This window comes from Felis catus, chromosome B4, assembly GCF_018350175.1.
Source record: "Felis catus isolate Fca126 chromosome B4, F.catus_Fca126_mat1.0, whole genome shotgun sequence".
Lineage (NCBI taxonomy): Eukaryota > Metazoa > Chordata > Mammalia > Carnivora > Felidae > Felis > Felis catus.
The window spans coordinates 75,868,047-75,889,142 of NC_058374.1; the positions used below are offsets into that span (position 1 = coordinate 75,868,047).

The window sequence follows — 21,096 nt, forward strand, 5'->3', positions numbered from 1 at the left end:
AGAGAGCTGTATTTGTCCTAGGCTGTTGCTATTAAAGGCCTTTGCCCTGCTAAGCTCTGTGTGGTAAATGGCAGAAGACTCCTTCAGTTTTCTTGCATGCTCTTAGATTAGGCCCTGTGATACCTCCCCATGACTATTCTTTCCATTTCTTTTCCTAAAATTTTCCCCCACCAAGTTATGCCCCACACTGACCACTAAAAATAATACTCTGCACCCCCCTCCCCTTCACTAGTGCCCCAACGACACCAACATGCCTTGTGAGACTCTGACAGGAGGTACAAATTCAGTGTCCCTGCCCAAGACCAGATCCTCTCCAGGTTGGGTTCCAGGTATGACCGAGGATGGAAATACTGACAGCCTAATATGGTTAGCAGCAAGTACCATGGCATTTGAGTCAGAACTGATGAATGGGACTGGAGAATCTCCCAGCCTTCACCTGTCTGGAGTCTGGAGTCTGCTGCAGCATCACTGGGTGCTTCCCATGGAGCAAACAGGAGCAGAGACAGAAGGGGTGCTGCCTAGCTGGCAACTAGCCAGCAACTGCCACTCCCCAGCTTCCCAACCACATGAAAGGCTACGGGAGAAGAGCTCATCCAGAGCTGAAGGAGGCCAAGAGGCCTGACTTACAGTTCATCAGTCCTTCTCCCTCCCTCTGACTGCAAGTGGAGTTAAGTAAAAGCTGAAATTGTAGCCACCCACTCTGTGGGTTGCACACTCCCACTCTCGTCACTGACCCCAGACCTGGGTCTGAGCCCAGCGCGTGTGCCGGGAGCGGGGCGGGGGGGGGGGGGGGTGTTGGCCTTGCTGACAAAATCCAGTTGGAATTTCTCAAGGTTGTGGTTTGGGGCTTAAGTTTGCCACAGAGTGTGTCTGACGAAAGAGAAAGCTAGAAAGAGAGGGAGCCAAAGGGAATACAGAGGAAGGAAACAGGAAAAAGATGAAATATTCTTTCTGTAATACCATTGGAGATTCTCCTCCCCCTTTCTAAGTGTGAGAAATTCCCATTCTGAATGTTCCTTATCATTATTCTCTCTCATATCCTATTCTAGATACACCCCCTCTTCCCCACTCCCCCGTACACACCAGGCTCAGTCAGTGACTGAAGTGGGCTAAGACATCTTACTGCTTCCATCAAATTTCCAAGCCCAGAGTTCTCAAGTGGAAATTCAAGGACATAAAATTTTGCCATAGAGTACTGCCCTAACCCAACATTCCTCAAAATGTCCTTGCTATCCCAGTAGCAAAATCACCTGTTTTTTGAGGGTAATTTGGGTAGCAGATATATCTATTGCCTAGAGGAATGGAGAGAACATTCCCTGGCCAAGGAGATGACCTGTTAGAATCAGCAGCTTGTAACCCCATAAACATTTAGTCCTAAATGTATGAGGTCTATCCCTTTTCTGAATTGAATGATAACGGTTTGTTTTCAAAGACACTGAGCTAGGAATAGAAAGATGGTAAAAAGCTTTAAAAATCTGTTTTCTCTAGTTATGGTTCTCTTCTAAAAGATAAAGGAACTACTTTACTAAGATTAAATGCAGAAGAGCTCTGAATAAGGAAGGACAAAATACACGTGCAAATAATTCAGTAGGAAAGCATGCTGGTTTTGCTGGTTTCCAGAGCAAAACACTCCCTTTTGAGCACTGGAATCTCCTTTATATGTTTCCCATTAGTCTTATATCTACCTCCCAGGTTCTCTGACTTGGAGCCATAAAGAAAAGCACCTGCTCTTTTGGCTCCTGGTTTAACGCTGAGATACCTTCAGTACTTGAAATTTCCAGAAAAGAGGTGACCATGTGGTGTGGGGCAGGGGTAAACAGAGTTCAGCCAAAGAACCTAATCTCATCTGCAGTCCATTTTTGTGAATCAAGCCTTCTTGGATACAGCCACGCCCATTCGTTTATGTACAGTCTATGGCTACTTGTGATTTACAACAGCAGAGTTGAGTAATTATGGCAGAGTTGAGTAGTTGCGACAAAGCCCACAAGCCTACTACAGTTGACCCTTGAACAACACGGGTTTGAACTGTGTGGGTCCACTTAATACACAGATTTTTTTCAGTAAATACCATATAGTACTCTAAATGTGTTTTTTCTCTTCCTTACAATTTTCTTAATAACATTTTCTTTCCTCTATCTTATTTTATTGTAAGAATAGAGCATATAAAACAAGTAGCACACAAAATATGTGTTAATCGACTGTTCATGTTATTGGTAAGGCTTCCGGTCAACAGTAGGCTGTTGGTAACTAAGTTTTAGGGAAGTCAAAAGTTATACACAGGTTTTTGACTGCATGGGGAGGGAGGCTCCTCTAACCCCCCTATGTTGTTCAAGGGTTAACTGTATATTCACTATCAAGCCCTTTGCAGGAAGAAAAAATTCCAACCCTTGTTCTAGGGCAAGGACCAAGGTGAAATCTGGAGTTGAGGCACATAAAAAGTAAATAGGGCCTGTGTTTGGATCTCTAGCCTCTCACCCCTAGAAGTACCCCCTGGTTTTCCACACTGAAAGCTCCCAACTAAATCATTGAGGATCAGGGGCATCTGGGTGGCTCAGCTGGCTAAGAAACCGACTTGATTTTGGCCCAGGTCATTATCTCTTGGTTTGTGAGTTCAAGTCTCACGTCAGGCTCCATGCAGACAGCAGAGCCTATTTGGGATTCTCTCAGCCCCTCCCCTGCTCATTCTCTCTCTCTCTCTCTCTCTCTCTCTCTCTCTCTCTCTCTCTCTCTCTCTCTCTCTCTCTCTCTCTCTGTCTCTCTCAGAGAGAAAGAAAGAAAACTTTAAAAATAATAAAGAAATAAATCACTGAGGACCATTTCAAATCCTTTGTGGAGCCAGGCAGGATACGCGTAAGTAATGTCATTGAGTATATGAGGGTAGAATTCACCTGAAAAAGAAGCCATGGACTGGGATCCCAAGTGTGGGCAGAAATATCACCACCTGCATCCACTGGTCCAGTAGCTTAATTTATTTTAGTTACAAACAGAAACCAAGAACAAGTCTCAGTACAATAAATTATCCATCCCCATCCCTCCTGCTAAAGAAAGAATAAAAGGCTCAGAGAGTCTTAGGTAAAATTCTTCCTTTGGAGGTTTCCCTTTAACATCTGAAGGCGGGGGGAGGGATAGTTTCCCTAAGGACCTAGACAAACAACCCTCTGAGGACTCAGGGGAGAGGTCCCCCTCCAGCACCCTGTCTCTTCCCCAAGAAAAACCTCTCTACCACCATCTCCCATTACCCCACAAGAGTGGGCCCAGATCACTGTAGAAGAGTTTGGGAATGGCAGGTAGGAATGAGTGGTCTCCCTGGATACAGGTCTTCCGGCTCCACACAGTGCCTGGGTCTATCCCTCAAAGGGAAAGAGTGGTCAAACTACAGGGACTCCCCAGCCAGAAGGAAGAGGAACCAGAGCTAAAGGGACCCCAGGGTGGGGGAGAGGGAGGCAATACAGTGCATTTCATCTTAGCTCATTTCAGGTGTTTAAGGAGGAGAAGAGGGGTGACAGCTTTCTCTCCAAGGCCCTCCTACTGTGGGGGAGAAGGCTGCACATCACAGACTCTACCTGACCCCCATCACCCCCAAGCTGCTTCCAGGTAGATACTTGGAGCTTCTAGGAGCCAGGACTGACCCTGGACAGAAATCAGAGCAAAAGGCTGAAAAGGTGCCCCTCCCCTTCCCCAGTGCTGTGGCGAGGCTGGCCCTCACTTACACACGTTGACCCACTCTGTGACCTTGCACTCATCACACAGCACGTAGCAGCACCAGTGGAAGCGGCAATGACAGCGCTCGACTCGTGTCTGCCGGAGCAGGTTGTGCCCACGGCCACAGCACAGGCTGCCACAGCCATCCAGCAGGCGGCTGGTCTTATTGCAGGCCCGGCCCCGAGTGCCCGGGGAGCCCACGGCAGGGTCTCGCTCACAGAAGTCAGGCGACTTCTCAAAGTAGACCAGCTCTCCTGAGAGGCGACGGGGACGCAGGCGGGGCTGGAAGGCTCCGGAGTTGCGGTTGTGCGTATCGATGAAGATGGCCCGACCCAGCCGCTCCCTCAACGCCGCCCCCACTGCCCGGAACTCTGGGGCCGCCCTCCAGCAGGTCTTGAACTGGCAACTGCCCGACGTGCCATGGCACTTGCATTTCCGCTTCAGGTTTTCAGTCACCACCTAGAGCGGCAGAGGGAGGCGAGGTGAAGGGGACGGCAGCAAATGGGCAGAGCACAGAGGCACAGGAGAGGGGAGGGGACAGAGAGCACAGGGAAGGATAAATATAGGCGAGAACGATCATGGAATATCAGAAGAGAAAGGGCACTGAACGGCTGGCTAATAGCCCAACTCCCTCATCTTCTGGCTGGAGAACTGAGCCCAGAGCAGAGTGATTTGCCCATCTTTAATCACTAGCTGGTGACAGAGACTCAGCTTAGGGAACTAGGTGGGAACAGAACTCAACTCCAGTTGTCCGGACTCCCAGTCCAGTGCTCTTTCCAGAGTGAGCACCAAAATGAGGAGTCTGACCCAAAGAACCCCTAAATTCTGTAGGGAGGCAGCTGTAATAATAGCTATCTATCGTGTAATGAGCACCTACCGAGGACTACGCACTCTGCCGAGTGCTCCATTTGCTAGCTCCCTCTTAATGACAACGTAAGATAGATATCATTAGAGTCTTTTTACAGATGCAAAACTGAGGTTAAGTAACTTGAGGTCATCCAGATGGTGAGTGGCAATCACCCACCGCGTCTCCTCCTCTCATTCTGCTGTGCCTCTCAAACTCTAGCCAGGCCTCGAAAGCTAAGGAGACCCAGGACAAGTTGCACACACATACCTGTCGCCCCACCCTGTTGTTGTGGATTCGCATTCTTGCCTGGATGTCCCGGGGAGCTTCCCTGGAATCCAAGAAATCCCGAGAGAACTTCTCTCCAAAGTCCATGTCATGGTTACAGCCACCCCATTCCCATGTGTCCTGGGGGCCAGGGCTGGGGCCTGAGCCGGGGCCAGGACTGGGCAGGGAGTGGGGGAAACTCTTGCCCCGGGACAGTGCCTGCAGCTGCAGTAGTTTGGCCCTCAGCCGATCCTGCTCACCACTGCCCTTCCAGCCGCAGCCGCAGCTCACCAGCTTGCCCAGGCTGCAGGCCGTGGCTACCGCGTGCATGACCCCTGCAGCCAGCATGGAGAAGGAAAAAGCACTCTCCCGGAAACCTGGGGATAAAAAGGGTGTGACGGGGGGGATAAGGTTGACAGGCAGCTGAGAGGGGGGAGGTGGAAGGAAATAAGCAGCCACCCTTCAATTCCAGGAATTCCTAACTGGATCCTGACTTTGCCATTTACCAGCTGAATAACTGGGGAGAAAGTCACCGAGAAAGAAAGGGAACAGAAGCACAGAGCCTCAGTTTCCTCATCTATTAAGGGCGGGGGGTGGGGGGTGGGGGTGGACTGAAGTGATCTCTGAGGCCCATCCTGGTTCGGTTACTCTGGGATCTGCGGGTGTGGATGAAAGAGCTAGCTCGAGGGCAAGACCCCAAGGGTTGGCAGGTGACTGAGAGGGAGTCCCCGAGGTCTTTGAAGATTCGTTCACCGAGTTCCACATCTGAAAGCCTTAGAAATTCCCCAGGGAGCTTGGGTGGTGGGGTGGAAGCCGAGACCTTTTGGGGGGGGGTGTCTTTTAACCAACGTTTGAAGCTTCCAGGGCTGGGGCATCTCCACCACCCCAATACCCCCAAAGCACGGGAACTGTGGAGCTGTCCTTCCCCTTTCCAGTTTCTAGTTTTATATTTGCCCTTTGAGACTGCCCTTTATGTTTATCCTAACCTGCTATTACTCTATAAAATGCTGGGAGGGGGAGAGAGTGAGGGCGATTTTCCCTACGGCCCTATTAAAATATTGGCTTCTTTGTTATGTTTTGGGGGTCACAGAGGCTCAAGATGACAACCCTTTCCCATGCTTCCCACTTGGGTATCAAAGCCTATACCAGGCCCTGTAGGGAAGGAGGGGTCTCTCACTTCCTTTTAGGTAGGGGCTTCCTTGAGCCCTGAGAGGATGAGAGACAGCACCTCTTTAGGGGCCGGGCCTCTCCCACCCCAGGATGCAGGGCTTCTGGCCCAGCCTCCCGACCCCCCCCCCAACCTCCACCCTCCAGGGGTGAAGCTGTTTGCACACGTCTTGGGAATTCCCCCGCAGATGGCAGCTGCCTATTAACCCCGTAGTCCCTGAAGTACTGCCCCCACCCTGGAGCTGAGCACAGAATGGATCTTTACTCCTCCAGGGAGGAAACTCGGGCATGGCCTGGCAAGAGGCAACGATGCCTTCCAGACCATACCTCCCAGACCAGACCAGCAGTGACCTGTTCTTCGCCCCTCCAGCCGTTCCTCACCTGCTCAGGTGAGAGCCACCTGGGGCCCCCACAGCACAGAGGAGGGGGCTGCTCCCCGGCTTCAAAGTCATCAGGGTCTTTGTTCCCAGCCTCTGCTCCTGGGAACCCCAGCAATTAGGGGAGTAGGTTTAACCCTTAAACGGTTGGGGGCGTCACCCCACCCCCGCTGAGGCTCTGGGGACACCGGCCTGGGCTTGTCCCAGCGGAGAGGGAGAGGGGAGAAAGTTGAGGGAGGGAATGGGGGGGACGTTTGAAGCTTCCAGGGCTGGGGGCATCTCTTCCTCACAGGTGCAACCCAGACTGAGCCTGGTGGAGGCAGGAAAGGGGGGCCCTAGGGTAGGAGAGCCGCGACCCAGCTGCCTTGCCGGCAGCACGCAGGTGGAAGTCAGGAGCAGGGGCCCAGACGGGTGGCCAGGCCCAGCTCCGTGGCTCCCGGGGGGGAATTCCCAGAGAGGCCCCTCCCCGAGTCGTGAACCGGTCCCTTCCCGCCTCCGCTCGCCTCGGCCTGCCGCCCCCACCCCCTCCCGCCCCCAGCCCCAGAGGCGCAGACCCGCCCGGCCCGGCTCACCGCGCTTGAGGATGGCGCTGTGGTGCGGCAGGCGGCCGCCGCCCTCCAGCGCCGAGCAGTTCCAGCGCTGGTCGCGCAGCTGGTGCTGACACTCGTGGACCGCGATATGCAGGCCCTGAAGCGCGGATGCCGTCACGTCGGGGCTGCGCAGGCACAGGCCTAGCTGCCGTTTGCTCAGGCCCGACAGCGTCAAGCATACGGTGTTGGCGGTCAGCGGCGGCTCGCCGGGCAGCTTCAGGCCCAGAATCTCATTGCTGAGGGCCCTGGGAACGCAGAAGGCGTTTCGGGGTCTGTGGTCCAGGCCGCGCGCCCCCTCCGACTCCTCCCGTCCCGGGTCGGTGCTTGCAGCCTACGGCTCTCTCGAGGGCTGGGTGACAGGGGGGAATTGCTCACCGACTGCACAACGCCAGGAACAGGAGACCCGCGAAGCCCGAGGGCGGAGGCCGCGGCCGGGGCTCCTCCGGCATGTCGAAGCCCGGGCCGGAAGGCCCCGGTGGGCAGATCGATCACGGCCTGCGGGACAGAGAGACTTGGGCACTCGGGAATAAGGTGGGCTCCCCCGAGCAACCAAGGATTCCTAACTCACCAGTGCCACCCCAGTGACCCTCCACATTCCTCCCCCAACAAAACAGTAAGAATCATCCCCTGATTCCCAGTCCCCGCACCCTGCGGGAAGACTTAGGGGCCTCGCAGCTGGGGCTTATGCAAGCGCCCCTGGAGCCGGACCCAGCCAGACACAATGCCCGGCACACAGACACACTCACGTGCAGACTCAGACACACCGACTCACAAACACCACTCCACCATCTTGCCCCCCGGGGCTCCCTCTTTAAGGGCCCCAGGACTGGCTTCCCTTGCCGATACAGTCTCGCTTTTAGGGTTAGGGGGCAGAATTGGGAGGTGGTTCTCCACCAACAGATCGCAGGATGTGGGGGAGGGTCACCTCCAGATGCCGTCGAGGGCAGGCACCCTCCGTGAGAAAGGTGGAGGAATGGGCTCCCAACCCCTCTCTACCCCCTTCTTCTGCAGTTGGGAGAGAGGGGAGGCTCCAGGTGCGCCAGACAGGGAGGGGACCTGGTTCCCGCCTGTAAAGGACCGTAGCTCAGTCTGAGTCCTCTTCCTCCTCTGTGTTACCTTTCCTAACTAGTGTTCCCCTCCTTCCAGACGCCCGTCTGTCTGGTCCCCTCAGGTCCCAGCCTCGGTCCCCAACCCTTTGCTCTCGCGTTCATTGCCCTTCAGATCTGGGGGTATCCCTTTATTTGCTGTCTTCATCTCTGGCAATATCCCTGGCTCTCTCGGTGTCTCCGTGCCCCTGTGGGCGGATGCGTGTCTGTCTGTCTGTCTGTCTGTCTGTCTGACTGCCCGTGTGCCTGTCTCGGCCGCGTGTGCTCGTCCCTGCCCTCCCTGCTTTCCCGGCTCCGATTACCTCCAGCTGCTCTGGTGCGGGGTCGCCACCGGCAGGGTTGGGTCGCCTGGGCTCGGGCTTCTCAAACCGTGGGGAGACTGCCTCGGGTTCTGCCCCCTCGGCAGAGCCGCATTCTTCCAGGGTAGGGCCACTCCTCTTCGCTGCTTCCCCAGCGCCGCCGCCGCAGCCGCCGGGAGGAAGGGAGGGAGGAAGGGAGGGAGTGATCGAGAAAGCTAGCGAGCGGTCTAGCAAAGAACTGGGGGCTCTGGCTCTACTCTACTCGTGCCGAGCTCACAGGCGGCTCTGCTGCGGCTGACAGAGTTGCGGCCCCTCCCCGAGCCCCGGGCATCCCCACCCCACTCCTCGCACCCCCCGCCTTGACCCAGGGAGCGCAGCCGCTCCCCCTCCTCCCAGCCTACACACACACCCTCTCCCCCGACGCCTGGGTTCACGCTTGGCCCCACTGAAGGGGGTGGTGACCAAAGTGCCTCTCACCTGCTCTGGGTAGCCAAGTCTGCAAGGAGGGTGCAGGGACCCAGACTAGGGAGATAGGAGCCTGGTCCCACGTGGTCATTTCTCTTTGCCTCAGTTTCCCCAAGGAGAGCTGGATGGCTGGAGAGTGCCTTTGACACGATGAAGCTGGAGCTGAGAACTTCTCTCCCTGGACACTGCTGTGCAGAGCCCTGAGCCAGAGCGCACCACAAGGCACTCAGAGCCGGCAGGAAAAGCTCCCTTCTGGGTGGCTTGGCTTCCACCCACCTCTGAGCTCTGAGCCTGCCCCTTGGGAGGGGTCAGCCTTGGCCTCAGAGTTTGGTCCTAGCAGAGGCTCGGGTAGCCCCAAAGATCTTCAGCCTTCTCCGTTGCTTCCCTTGGCTTCCAGGCATCCTTGCCTGCGGAGTTCTCCTGCCCTTCCCAGGATCCCCCAGTCTGTACTTGGAGTGGCCCATATCGTCGCTCCATGCTTTCAGACGTGCTTCACATGGAATGAGGAGGGCCTTGGGATCTCAAACAGAGCCCAGCCTGAGGACAGCCAGGGAAAGAGTCCCATCTTGGGGTGCACAGACCAGGACAAACCACCTTAGGGAGCTCCAGTGGCAGTGAAGGGGTTAGGCGCCACTGCGCTCCTGCCTGACTCACCCTCCCAGCTCTAACCACTGCGGGCTATTTTTGCCAGAGAGGGGCCCCAGGCTTCCCAGCCGCCCCCCGCCCCTGCCAGACCGCAGCCCAAGGCACGACTGGCCCCGCGCGCCCGAGGCTGGCACGTTGACTCAGAGACAGGCCCCCTGGGGAAGCAGAGCCACGGGGCTGAAACCCACAGCCACAGTCATCTCTTCCTTGGTGGTGGCCATGCAGCTCGTCTGGGCAGCCAGCCTCCAGCCTGTGCTGCTGCAGAGCCTGCCCTGTGCTGCAGGGGGCACTGTTGTCTAGGGGGCAGAGCGGTCTGAGAGAGGTCAGTGACTTTCATCTGCCCGTGTATTTTTTATTGACCACCTTTATGTACCAGGTCTTGAGTAGGCTGGGGAGGTAAAAGTGCCCTGGTTCCTGACACTGGCCAGCTCTGACCAGAAGAGGGTTGCTTTTCTTTGCTTTTGCACCTCCGGGGGCAGGGAAGCAGGAGAAGTAGCCTTATAGCCCCTGCCTCTTCTTCCTGTTTAGAGGCCAAGACCCAAACCATGTGTGGCTTTTGAGGCCACCAGAATCTGCAATCTCAGTAGCTTTCACCCTTACACCTGGATTCAGTGATCCTTGCCAACGTCCTTGTCCTTCTGCCTGCGTGTTAGCCTGGGACTCCACTCAGGTCCCTGGAGGAAGGGGACAAGGTTTCCTATGCTCCTCTTCTCTTGTGGAGACCCCTTGGACATTTTTTCTGATTTTTTCTTCTGATTCTACCCTTGTCAGGCTGTAGTGTAGTCAGGTGCCAAGGAATGGCCAGGGTCAGAACTACCACCATAGACTTCAACTTCTCAGTGACTCCAGGGTTCCCCAAGCTGGTCTGTCCAGGGGTCCATACTCCTGTTCCCTCTCCATGCAGAAGCTCAGCTCTGGGACAGAAGGCCACAGGCAGGCAGACTGGGTGGCCTGAACTGGCCCTCAGTGCCCTTGGCCCGACCGGCTGGCCTGAGCACTGACCCGCAGGCGGCTGGAGGGTGGTGGAGCAGGCGGGGTCTGGAGAGGGCTGCGGGTACACACCCATTGCCTAATACCCCAAGCACGCAGCCAGCTCCAGGAAAGGGGAGGGGCGGGAACCAGAGAGACCTTGACAGGGGTTGGGGCCATGACAGGAGGGGGAAAGTGAGGGGCTGTCATTACTCTGGGGAGGGAGTGGGAGCAAGCTGGTCCTCCTTCCCTTCGATGAGAAGACTGGAGGGCTGCCTTCCCATCATGAGGATGGAGGGTGGGTGTAGCAAGAACAATCTGGGAAGAACACTGGAGCCCTGGAGGGCGGGGGTCAAAGAGAAGAGTGGGGGCCCCCGGGAGATTGGGGGATCGAGCAACCGAGGCGGTGGCTAATGCAGAGCAAAGCCTCGGGAACCTCCTCCTCCTCCCCCCCTCATGTTTGCCTTGGCCCGGGGTCCCGGGTGACTCATCTATTGCTGAGCCGCTGATAGGGGCGGCCAGGCCCGGGGAACCCAAATTATAGGCCCAGGAGGGATGGATGCGCCCTCAGCGGTGAGCTCAGCTGTGCTGCCCACCCTCCGCCTGTCACGCCTTCTGTTGTAGCACCACAGGCCACCGCCCGGAGGCACCAAAGGGTCCACAGTCCGACTGCGTCGGACTCTCAGGGAAAACCCCAACAGTTGAGCGGTTGGCCCCAACAAATCTGCGGGATTACCCTAGAAAGAACTTTGCCCCCTTCTCTACCAGAGGCTGATGCCTTCCCGGCCCAAGGAGGCAGTGCCGCCTGCTGGTGCTTCAAAGGAAGGTAGGCTCTTCTGTCCGTGAACTCTCAGCCCTAGTTCCCTGCTTCCTCCCCACACCCCAACATCAAAATAAAGCCCCTTTCCCCTCCAGTATCTCTCTCCCCTGTTCCTGCTCCAAGGAGGTGCTTTGCTACTGGTTTTCTACTTCAAGCCTTTAAAGTTATCCGTGGTCAAAAGTGATAGAAAAACAGAGCAAGGTAAAGGAGATAGGTGGTGGGATTCCGCTTTATATAAGGGGATGGGAAAGGAAGTGAGGGAACGAACCCACGGAGATATCGGAGGATGGGCATTCCAGAAGTCAGAAAAGCAGGTGCAAAGATCTGGAGACAGGAACTCATTTGGGATGTTCAAGGAATTAGCAACTAGGCCAGTGCCGCCAAAGGGAGGAACCCACAGGGGAGATAACTGGTGCGCAATGAAGGAGCAAGATGGACCATATAGGGCTGTGGAGGCCACTGTAAAGATTTTGCCTTTTTCTTTGAGTGAGATTGGGGATCATTGGAAAATTCCCAGCAGAGGAATGAAATGATCTGACTTCTGTTTTGGAAAGAATGCCTCTGGCTGCTCTGTGGATAAGAGACTGGGGGGGGGGGGGAGCAAGATGGAGTGGTCATTTATTGAGATGGGACCACTGAAGAAAGACCTGGTTAGGATGGGGAAGAATCAGGAGTTCAGTGTTTTCTGTTTTGTTTTGTTTTGTTTTTTAATGTTTATCTATTTTCTAGAGACAGAGCATGAGCAGAGGAGGAGCAGAGAGAGGCGGAGACAGAATCTGAAGCAGGCTCCAAGCTCTGAGCTGTGAGCCGCAAGATCATGACCTGAGCTGAAGTCGGATGTTTAACCAACTGAGCCACCCAGGTGCCCCAGGAGTTCAGTTTTGAACATGTACATTTTGATATGCTTATTCAAGTGTTAGGTGTGCAAGTCCAGAGTTTAGGGTTAAGGGCCAGAGATATAAATTAGGGACCATGAGATTGAATAGATCACCAAGAGAATGAGTATAGACTGGAAAGAAACTCCAAATTGAATTGGTGTATACTCTGAAGCTTAGAAATTGGGTATACAGGGTGCAACCAGATAGAAGACTGAGAAGGTGAGCAGCTAGGGAGGTAGGAATGGTGTTCTAGAAACCAAATGAGAAAGTATTCCAAGAAGGAGAAAGTGTTCAACTCTGTCTGCTGTTCCTTAAAAGTTGGTTAGGAGGAGAGCCAACAGGTCATGGATGATTTTGATCAGGAGGTGTAGCAGATTCAAAGAGGTGATCGGGGTGGAAAGAGGGAATAAAGAAAAGAAATTGGCGCTAGTGATTAAAGCAGCCCTTTTGAGCTTTTGCAGTAAAAGAGGGCTGGGAAATGGAGCAATCTCAGGAGGTAATGTGGCGTCGAATGAAGCTTTAGCGTTTTTAGAGGGGAGATATCACAGCATTTTGCCTGCTGATGGGTATGATCCAGCATAGAGGTAAATTGAAGAAACAAGAAAGAAACAGGACAATTGATAGAGGAATGATTTGATCTAAATAGAAATTTGGGCCAAGTCATTCATAGCATGACTCAGACTTAGAGCCCTTAGAGCCCACTTTTCTTCACTACTCCTGGTGGGTGGAATGGTAGAACAAAGGATACCGGCTCGTCTTTTCTTTCTTCCCACCTCTGCTTGTCACCAGGAGCCACAGAAAGGGCTTCCTGTCTTCCAGTGCATCTCAAGCTTCCATGGGGTTTAATCAATCCACAGGCCAAAGCACATGGCCCAGGCCCCAGTGGGAATAAACTCCTAAGGGATGAAGGACAAGCTGCCCATGGTACTTTGTCTATTTACTTGAGCCTTCTGTGCTGGGTGCCCTCCGTAGAGACTACTGGATTTTGGATCTGGGGAGGATGCCTGGCCCAGAACATCTTGTCTCTCAGGGTCAAATCCTTGGGAGGGTCAGGTGCACTGGACTGGGCAATAGGCCTGGGAAGGATATTGCCCTCAAAAGTAACCTCCATCAGGGGGCACCTGGGTGGTTCAGTCAGTTAAGTGGCTGACTTCTCAGGTCATGATCTCTCAGTTCATGAGTTCCAGCCCCACATGGGGCTCTGTGCTGACAGCTCAGAGCCTGGACCCTGCTTCAGATTCTGTGTCTCCTTCTCTTTCTGCCCCTCCCCCCACTTGCACTATGCCCCTCCCTCTCTCAAAAATAAATAAACACTAGGGCTCCTGGGTGGCTCAGTCGTTGGGCGTCTGACTTCAGCTCAGGTCATGATCTCACGGCTTGTGGGTTCAAGCCCCTTGTCGGGCTCTGTGCTGACAGCTCGGAGCCTGGACCCTGCTTTGGATTCTGTGTCTCCCTCTCTCTCTCTGCCCTTCCTCTGCTCATGCTCTGTCTCTCTCAAAAATAAATAAACATGAATTTAAAAAAAAAATTAAAAAAACCACTAAAATAACAAATTAAAAAAAACCTCCATCAGGCTTCATCTTGGTTAATAAGCATCTCATTTAAAATGGAGGTGCCTTTGGGGCACCTGGGTGGCTCAGTCGGTTAAGCATCTGACTTCCACTCCTGTCATGATTTCACAGTTTGTGAGTTCGAGCCCCTCACCAGGCTCTGTGCTGACAGCTCAGAGCCTGGAGCCTACTTCAGATTCTGTGTCTCCCCCTCTCTCTCCCCCTCCCCTGCTCACACTCTGTGTCTCTCTCTCAGTATAAATAAACGTTAAAAAAATTTTTTAAATAAAAAATAAAATGGAGGTGCCCCAAGAAGATTAATTAAACTTATCAGACATGGGCTCCTTAGAGTGATTTCCCTGCCTTTAATGGGATACCTGATCATTTCTGAGACTTAGAACTCTTCAGGATCAGACCTGGGTACATACTCAGTTAGAAAGCACCCTAAAAGCAGGGGAAGTGAAAAAGAGAGGATTCAAAAGGGAGACAGAAAGATCCTAAAAATCATTTTTATTTATCTGTCAATTTTGAGATGGGGTCCATAGCTTATTGTATTGCTACACACTCACAAAAGCTGATTAGGTGGAAAGAGCATTGGCTTTGAGTCAAAAAGAGTTTTTTAAAGTTTATTTATTTTTGAGAGAGAGAGAGAGAGAGAGAGAGAACACAGGGGAGGGGCAGGGAGACAGGGAGAGAGAGAATCTCAAGCAGGTTCTGAGCTGTTCAGCACAGAGCCTGACTCAGGGCTCGAACTCAGGAACTATGAGATCATGACCTGAGCTGAAATCAAGAAATCAGACACGTAACCAACTGAGTCCCCCAGGCACCCCAGATCTGAGTTTTAATTTGGGTCTACCAACTTGTTCATTTTTTTTAAGATTCTAATTTTGAAGCTTACTATTTATTTATTTATTTATTTATTTATTTATTTATTTATTTATTTATTTATTTTACATTGGTTCCATGCCCAAAGTGGGGCTTGAACTCAGGACCCTGAGATCAAGAGTTTCATGCTCTTCCCACTGAGCCAGACAGGTGCCCCTAAGATTTTGTTTTTAAGTAATCTCTACACCCACTGTAGGGCTCAAACTTACAACCTCAAGATCAAGAGTCACATGCACCAGCGACTTGGCCAGACACGTGCCCCGTTTATTCATTCATTAGCTGTGTAGACCTTGGACAACTTCTTAATCTATCTTTTTTTCCCTCTGTAAAGTAAGAGAGAAGAGAGACATAAGGGAGGAGGTCCTCCCTCCTTGCAGGGGCCATTTGTGTGTGGTGGTAGGGCATGATGACAAAGCTGGTGGTGCTCCCTATGCCCCAGTACAGAGGACAGCAGCCACTTCCTCTTCAATAGGAGGCCAAGATAGCCTTGAAGCTGAATTGGAGTCCCTGGGAAAAAAGAGAAAAGCCTACAATGGAGGAGATGCTTGCAAGCATTCGGGATATCTCAAATGTGGTGAGAGTGGAAAGAGCCAGAATTTTGCAAGAAGAGAGAAACTTGGCAGAAAAATCCAAAAAGAAGCAGACACGTGGAGGCACAAGTTCCCTATTCTGGGTTCAGCTCAGCCAGCAACTCTTCTCTTCCCAGCCCTCCCCACCCACACGCACACCTGACATCCACTCCACTGCCCTTCCTGAGCCTAATCCATAGAGACTCAGCTACTCCAGGCTTTGTCCATCTTGATGCCGCCTTGGTTGCAGCCTCAGTCCCCTCCCCCGGTGACATGCACATGTTGATACATGCCACAGAGTGACACACCATAGGGTGACACAAGGTATACACGGCGAGAGTGACACATATATGCATAGTTAATCTCCCCACGCACACACACTCATCCACCCATCCACCCACCTCCACAAACAGTCCCAGACACTCCGTCCCTCAGTCAGTCTTTGGGTCTTTCCTGACAGTGGCCGCCACCTCCTTCCCGACACATAGATGATGCACTGCCCCAGGTGGTGGCTGTGACAAGATGACTCGACTGATCCCTCCTGACTTGAGCTACATGCCAAGATTCTTTGGAAAGTTCCCTAACGTCCCTCCTCAAAACATGGAGTTTCTCTCCATGAGGACACACACGAGTGTGCACCCTCAGAACACACTCACACATTCTCATATGCATTCACCCTTGCATTGTCCCACTTAGACACACACACACACACACACACACACACACACACACACCATAGTCACTTGTGCACTCCTACCAGCCCACAAACACAAACTGCCGCGGTCCCCGGTTTTCTCTCTGGTGAACTTACCCCACAAACCCACCCTCAGGATTTCCCTGACCACGACCCCACTCACTCCCAGTCTCCCCCTTATCCTTCCCTGTCCAGCCGTCGGGGGTTCCAAAGCAGGAGGCGTCTCCCCGGAGTCGCTGCCCAGAATCACAGCTTTCCTTCCTCTACTCAGGAGTGGGGAGAGAGAGGACGCCAGACGGGCCCAGGGTGACGTCGAGGGGACAGCCCCACAGCCGGTGGTGGCGAAGCGGCTGGGCTCCCGGCAGACTCTCCCCTTAGCACATTGTCGCCGCGCCCCCTGGCGGACGCTGGTCCCCGACGGGCTCCGGACGCGAAGAGGAGTGAGGCGGGCGCGCGTGGGAGGGCGTCCCAAGGGGAGGGGTCGGCGGCCAGTGCAGGCCCGGAGGCGGGAGCCACCGGGCAGGGGGCGGGGGTGAGCCCCGACGGCCAGCCCGTCAGCTCTTGCCTCAGACGGGCGGGAGCCACGGCCCCGCTCGCTGCCCATTGTCTGCGCCCCTGACCGGTGCGCCCTGGTGCCACGGTGCGGCCCGGCGGGCAGCCTCCTATCGTCACTTCAGCCAGCGCCGCAACTATAAGAGGCGGTGCCGCCCGCCGTGGCTGCCTCAGCCCACCAGCTGGGACCGCGAGCCATGCTGCCCGCCGCCCGCCCCCAGGGCTGTTAGAGCCAGACTGCGAATTCTCGCCACCGCCGCCACCGCCGCGACCCGTCCCACCGTCGCGGGCAGCAGCCAAAGCCGCCCCAACTTCAGCACAGAGCAGGCGAGGCCGGGCAGGCCATGGGGCACTGGGCGCTGCTGCCCGGCTGGGTTTCTGCTACGCTGTGGCTGGCGCTGGCCGCTCTGCCCGCAGCCCTGGCCGCCAACAGCAGTGGCCGATGGTGGTAAGTGAGCTGGTGCGGGGTCGCCACTTGTCCCGGGGCGCAGAGCCAGGGGCCAGCCCCAGCCAGCTCCCACGCTCTGGGATCCGTCCGCAGACAGGCTCGCTCCACCGCACTGACTTCCCTCCGAGACACCGAGGGGCGCTCTGGAGCGGAGCTGCCCCAGAGAATCTAGTTCTGAGGAGGTGGGGTGAACGGTCCGCCCGCGGCGGCCCACGATACTCCCTCCAGGCAGGGAGCCCACTCCCATCTGGCACCGCCCTTCTCCCTTGAGCCCCAAACCCAGCCTCGCGGGGGTAGCCACACCACGGGTTTCCCTGCCTCGGAAGCGAAGGGCCAGGCCAGCGCTCAGAAAGGAGGCGAGAGGAGGGTGGGACTCCTGAGCATTTCACCCCTTGGGTGGGCATGGACTCCAGGCCAGGATTTCCTTGCCCAGGCTCCCGGGGAAGCAGTCTCTCAGAGTCAAGGTGGACATCTAGTCTTCAGGTTTCCCATGCCTCCCCTGTCCAGTCCCCAGGCCCAGGGTCCTGAGCGGCCCTGCACAACACTCTGGACGCCCATTTCTTTCAAACCAGTTAGCCAGGGAGCTCGGAGTCTTTACCTCATTATTGATCTCCTGCTGCTCTCTCAGGCAAATAGTCCCAGGAAGAGGACAGGGTAGACACGATCTTTTTGCTTAGGGAGCAGGTCCCCTACCAGAGCCTGAGCTCCTACCACGCATCTCACCAGGGGCATCGTGAACGTAGCCTCCTCCACGAACCTGCTGACCGACTCCAAGAGTCTACAACTGGTGCTCGAGCCCAGTCTTCAGCTGCTGAGCCGCAAACAGAGGAGGCTGATCCGCCAGAACCCGGGGATCCTGCACAGCGTGAGCGGGGGGCTGCAGAGCGCTGTGCGAGAGTGCAAGTGGCAGTTCCGCAACCGCCGCTGGAACTGCCCCACGGCTACGGGGCCCCACCTCTTCGGCAAGATCGTCAACCGAGGTGGGTACCCAGGGAAGCGACACTTCCGGGACCAGGGGAACGCAGGGTCACCCGCAGGGCAGGGGCGGGCGAGTGCAGGGAAGATGTCCCAGGCGCCTGCAGGGTTCCAGGATCAACCCGCCAAGAGCTTCGCGCCCAGCGCCAGCTCTACCAGGCGTTTGCAAGCCGTGCACCTCCGGCGCGAAGCTTAACTTTTCTGCGCCACTGCCCCAGCAAAAGCGAGTTCTGAGTCGTGGACGCCGGCTCGCCACCGTTTCCCCGGCCCCTCTCAAAGGCGCCTGGGAAGCTGATCTCCGCGAGTGTGTCTTGCCTCCAGCCCAGCAAGGCTTGCATCGCCGACAGGGGCCGAAAGTTTGGGGCGCGGAGAGGTCTTGGCAAGTGCAGAGTTCTTCCCCTCCCCTCTTTTCAGTTTTTCCCTCTGGAGCTGCCCCACTCCCACTGAGGAGCCAAATGCGCCCTGAGTCTCAGGAACGCGTGATTACAAGCGTGGACAGGGTTGCGTGCCCACGCACGTGCTTTCTCTAGGAGATCAGCTTCCCAACCCAGCCGGCCGCCGGCTCTCGGGACTCTAAGGGCGGAGTCAAGGGTCCCAAGCCCTCCACCGAGGAGGCTCGCAGCACCCCGCGTACCCCCTCGCTGATCCCCGCTCCCTTCCCTCACAGGCTGTCGGGAAACGGCGTTTATTTTCGCTATCACCTCCGCCGGGGTTACCCATTCGGTGGCGCGCTCCTGCTCAGAGGGCTCCATCGAGTCTTGCACGTGCGACTATCGGCGGCGCGGCCCTGGGGGCCCCGATTGGCACTGGGGGGGCTGCAGCGACAACATCGACTTCGGCCGCCTCTTCGGCAGGGAGTTTGTGGACTCCGGGGAGAAGGGGCGGGACCTGCGCTTCCTCATGAACCTTCACAACAACGAGGCTGGCCGCACGGTGAGCGGGCTTGAGGGGCTCCGCACGGAAGCGGAGTGGCGTGGCAGGGATCTCCGAGTCCCTGAGCAGGGGCTAACCTCGAACTTGGGGAGTGACGATCGGTGATAAGGCCAGGCGTCAGAGTAGGGAATCAGGAGAGGACGTCCCGAGGATGCAGGAGGTGTGGAAGGCAGGCAGAGAATGGAAGAGATAGTGGCTGAGGGCAGGTAGAACTGAAGACATTAGACGTCATGGAACCCGTGGAATGTATTGCCTGCAGCCCTCCGTTGTACAGATTCAAAAAACGAGGCTTGGAGGCCGAGACCACTATCCCGCGTGGAGCAGTTGGGCCTGGGGTTCAAATCTCGGCGCGAGGGCTAAGCCTGGGCCTTTGCTGAGGTCCTGGCAGGGTCCGGGAGGGGGCGGTATCTGGGACGGTGGTGGCTCTGGCCCTGACAGTGCCCCGGGACACCCTTTCTTCCTCCTTCCCCCCAGACTGTGTTCTCTGAGATGCGCCAGGAGTGCAAGTGCCACGGGATGTCGGGCTCGTGCACGGTGCGCACGTGCTGGATGCGGCTGCCCACGCTGCGCGCCGTGGGCGACGTGCTGCGCGACCGATTCGATGGCGCCTCGCGCGTCCTCTATGGCAACCGCGGCAGCAACCGCGCCTCGAGGGCGGAACTGCTGCGCCTGGAGCCCGAGGACCCGGCGCACAAGCCGCCCTCCCCCCACGACCTCGTCTACTTCGAGAAATCGCCCAATTTCTGCACGTACAGCGGACGCCTGGGAACGGCGGGCACGGCCGGGCGCGCCTGCAACAGCTCCTCGCCCGCGCTGGACGGCTGCGAGCTGCTCTGCTGTGGCCGGGGCCACCGTACGCGCACACAGCGCGTCACCGAGCGCTGCAACTGCACCTTCCACTGGTGCTGCCACGTCAGCTGCCGCAACTGCACGCACACGCGCGTACTGCACGAGTGTCTGTGAGACGCTTCGCGGACTCGCCCCAGGAGCGTTCCCCTCTAGCCCACCCGGATACGTGCCCACCCAGTCCCTCCAGCCACAACCCCCGCGATTCATACGTGCGCGATCATTTCTCCCACCTCCTCCTACCGGGGGACTCCTGAAACCACTTGCCTGGGCCGGCATGAACCCTCTTGCCATCCTGATGGACCTGCCCCGGACCTACCTCCCTCCCTCTCCCGGGAGACCCCTTGTTGCACTGCCCCCTGCTTGGCCAGGAGGTGAGAGAAGGATTGTTCCCTTCCCCGTGGGGGTCAGCTTCTGACCGTGTGGCTCTGCTTCCTCCACCGCGCCAGTGACCCCCCGCCCCGCCTCTCTCCCTCCCCTTTATCCTCCGTTTTTTCTCCAGATCTTCTCACGCCCTTCCCATTCTCCTGCCAAGGGTGCAGACGCTGAACACACACCTGGACAGCAGGGCCTTTCTCCTCCCCACCTACAACGGAACCGGGAGGTTCTAGGGTGAAAGGGCAGCTGTGGTGATGTGGAAAAGGAGGTTGGGGGACCCAGCAGAAATACCCCCATTCTCCCAGCCTCTGTCATGGAGCCATTGAACAGCTGTGAGCCATGCCTCCCTCACCCACCTCCTACCCCTTCCTGTCCTGCCTCCTCATCAGTGTGTAAATAATTTGCACTGAATCGTGGATACAAAGCCACGAGTTTGGTTGTTGTAAATAAAACTATTTATTGTGCTGGGTTCCGGCCTGGCTTGCAGAGACCACTTCCACCCCACCCCAGTCCCTCTCCCTTCTCCTCTCCTTCTGCTCTCCAGCCTCTTCTGATCCCTCTCTTCCTCTCCCCAATTTCTCCAAGATGCCGTTGCCTACCGGAATCAGCATTTCCTTCCATTGTAGCTATTAGTGGCTCCCCACCCCCACCGATGTAGTATCTTCCTCCGCAGAATAAAATTTCTATTTTTATCAGTGACTTGGTGGCTTCTCCTTGAACCCAGAACACACCATTGCTTGCGTCTCTTAAATAGGCTACACTGTCGGGGGACTGGTTTCCCCGCCCTGCAAGAAGACCCTGAGATTCTGACCCTTGCATGACCTTAATGAGGCCCCTGGGGATCTAGGTCCTCAGAAGAACCTGGCCAGGAGCCAGGACACCCTGCAAAATTCTTCTTCCTATTTGAACACCAACCGGCTGTGTGATACCGGGCAAGTCCATAACTGCCTCAGTTTCTTCCCTTGATGAACGGGGATTAAACAAACAGGCAAACAAACTCTCAGCCTGCCTTTCCTTTCTGGAATTGTGGAAATAGCTACACCTGAGTGAAGCCACGACCCTGTTCTGAAAAGAACCCAAAGAAAAGAGAAAGCCAAGCAGAAAGGGTGCTGCTGTAGAGCTTTCGGCCCCTGAAGC

At 55.7% G+C, this 21,096-nt stretch overlaps 2 protein-coding genes across 3 annotated transcripts; one reads left to right on the forward strand and one right to left on the reverse strand.

The window, feature by feature from the left end:
• Positions 1 to 2,954: 2,954 nt before the first annotated feature.
• Positions 2,955 to 13,339, reverse strand: WNT10B (Wnt family member 10B). 2 transcript variants are annotated; one of them, XM_023257011.2, is made up of 6 exons: positions 8,830 to 13,339; positions 8,356 to 8,495; positions 7,323 to 7,442; positions 6,930 to 7,192; positions 4,817 to 5,190; positions 2,955 to 4,161 (listed from the first exon to the last, which is right to left on the reverse strand). In XM_023257011.2, the coding sequence occupies exons 3-6, from the start codon at positions 7,394 to 7,396 to the stop codon at positions 3,703 to 3,705; spliced, it is 1,170 nt and encodes a 389-aa protein (XP_023112779.1). In that variant the 5' UTR covers positions 7,397 to 7,442; positions 8,356 to 8,495; positions 8,830 to 13,339; the 3' UTR covers positions 2,955 to 3,702. The 2 variants fall into 2 exon arrangements, with proteins under 2 accessions (XP_023112779.1, XP_023112778.1); XM_023257010.2 differs by lacking the exon at positions 8,830 to 13,339 and having other exon boundaries at positions 8,356 to 8,671.
• Positions 13,340 to 16,516: 3,177 nt separating this feature from the next.
• On the forward strand, positions 16,517 to 20,658 carry WNT1 (Wnt family member 1). Its single transcript, XM_023257012.2, has 4 exons — positions 16,517 to 16,827; positions 17,554 to 17,807; positions 18,470 to 18,735; positions 19,210 to 20,658. The coding sequence occupies exons 1-4, from the start codon at positions 16,724 to 16,726 to the stop codon at positions 19,696 to 19,698; spliced, it is 1,113 nt and encodes a 370-aa protein (XP_023112780.1). The 5' UTR covers positions 16,517 to 16,723; the 3' UTR covers positions 19,699 to 20,658.
• The last annotated feature ends 438 nt before the right edge of the window (positions 20,659 to 21,096 follow it).

Bases quoted from the DNA above. Each gene is read 5' to 3' on its own strand.
- WNT10B (XM_023257011.2), bottom strand. From the start codon at position 7,396: ATGCCGGAGGAGCCCCGGCCGCGGCCTCCGCCCTCGGGCTTCGCGGGT. The intron at 7,193-7,322 runs GTGAGCAATTCC...CTGCGTTCCCAG, and splicing joins TTCCTGGCGTTGTGCAGTCG to GGCCCTCAGCAATGAGATTC. The intron at 4,162-4,816 runs GTATGTGTGTGC...CTGCCGCTCTAG, and splicing joins ACAACAGGGTGGGGCGACAG to GTGGTGACTGAAAACCTGAA.
- WNT1 (XM_023257012.2), top strand. From the start codon at position 16,724: ATGGGGCACTGGGCGCTGCTGCCCGGCTGGGTTTCTGCTACGCTGTGG. The intron at 16,828-17,553 runs GTAAGTGAGCTG...GCATCTCACCAG, and splicing joins AACAGCAGTGGCCGATGGTG to GGGCATCGTGAACGTAGCCT. The intron at 18,736-19,209 runs GTGAGCGGGCTT...CCTTCCCCCCAG, and splicing joins ACAACGAGGCTGGCCGCACG to ACTGTGTTCTCTGAGATGCG.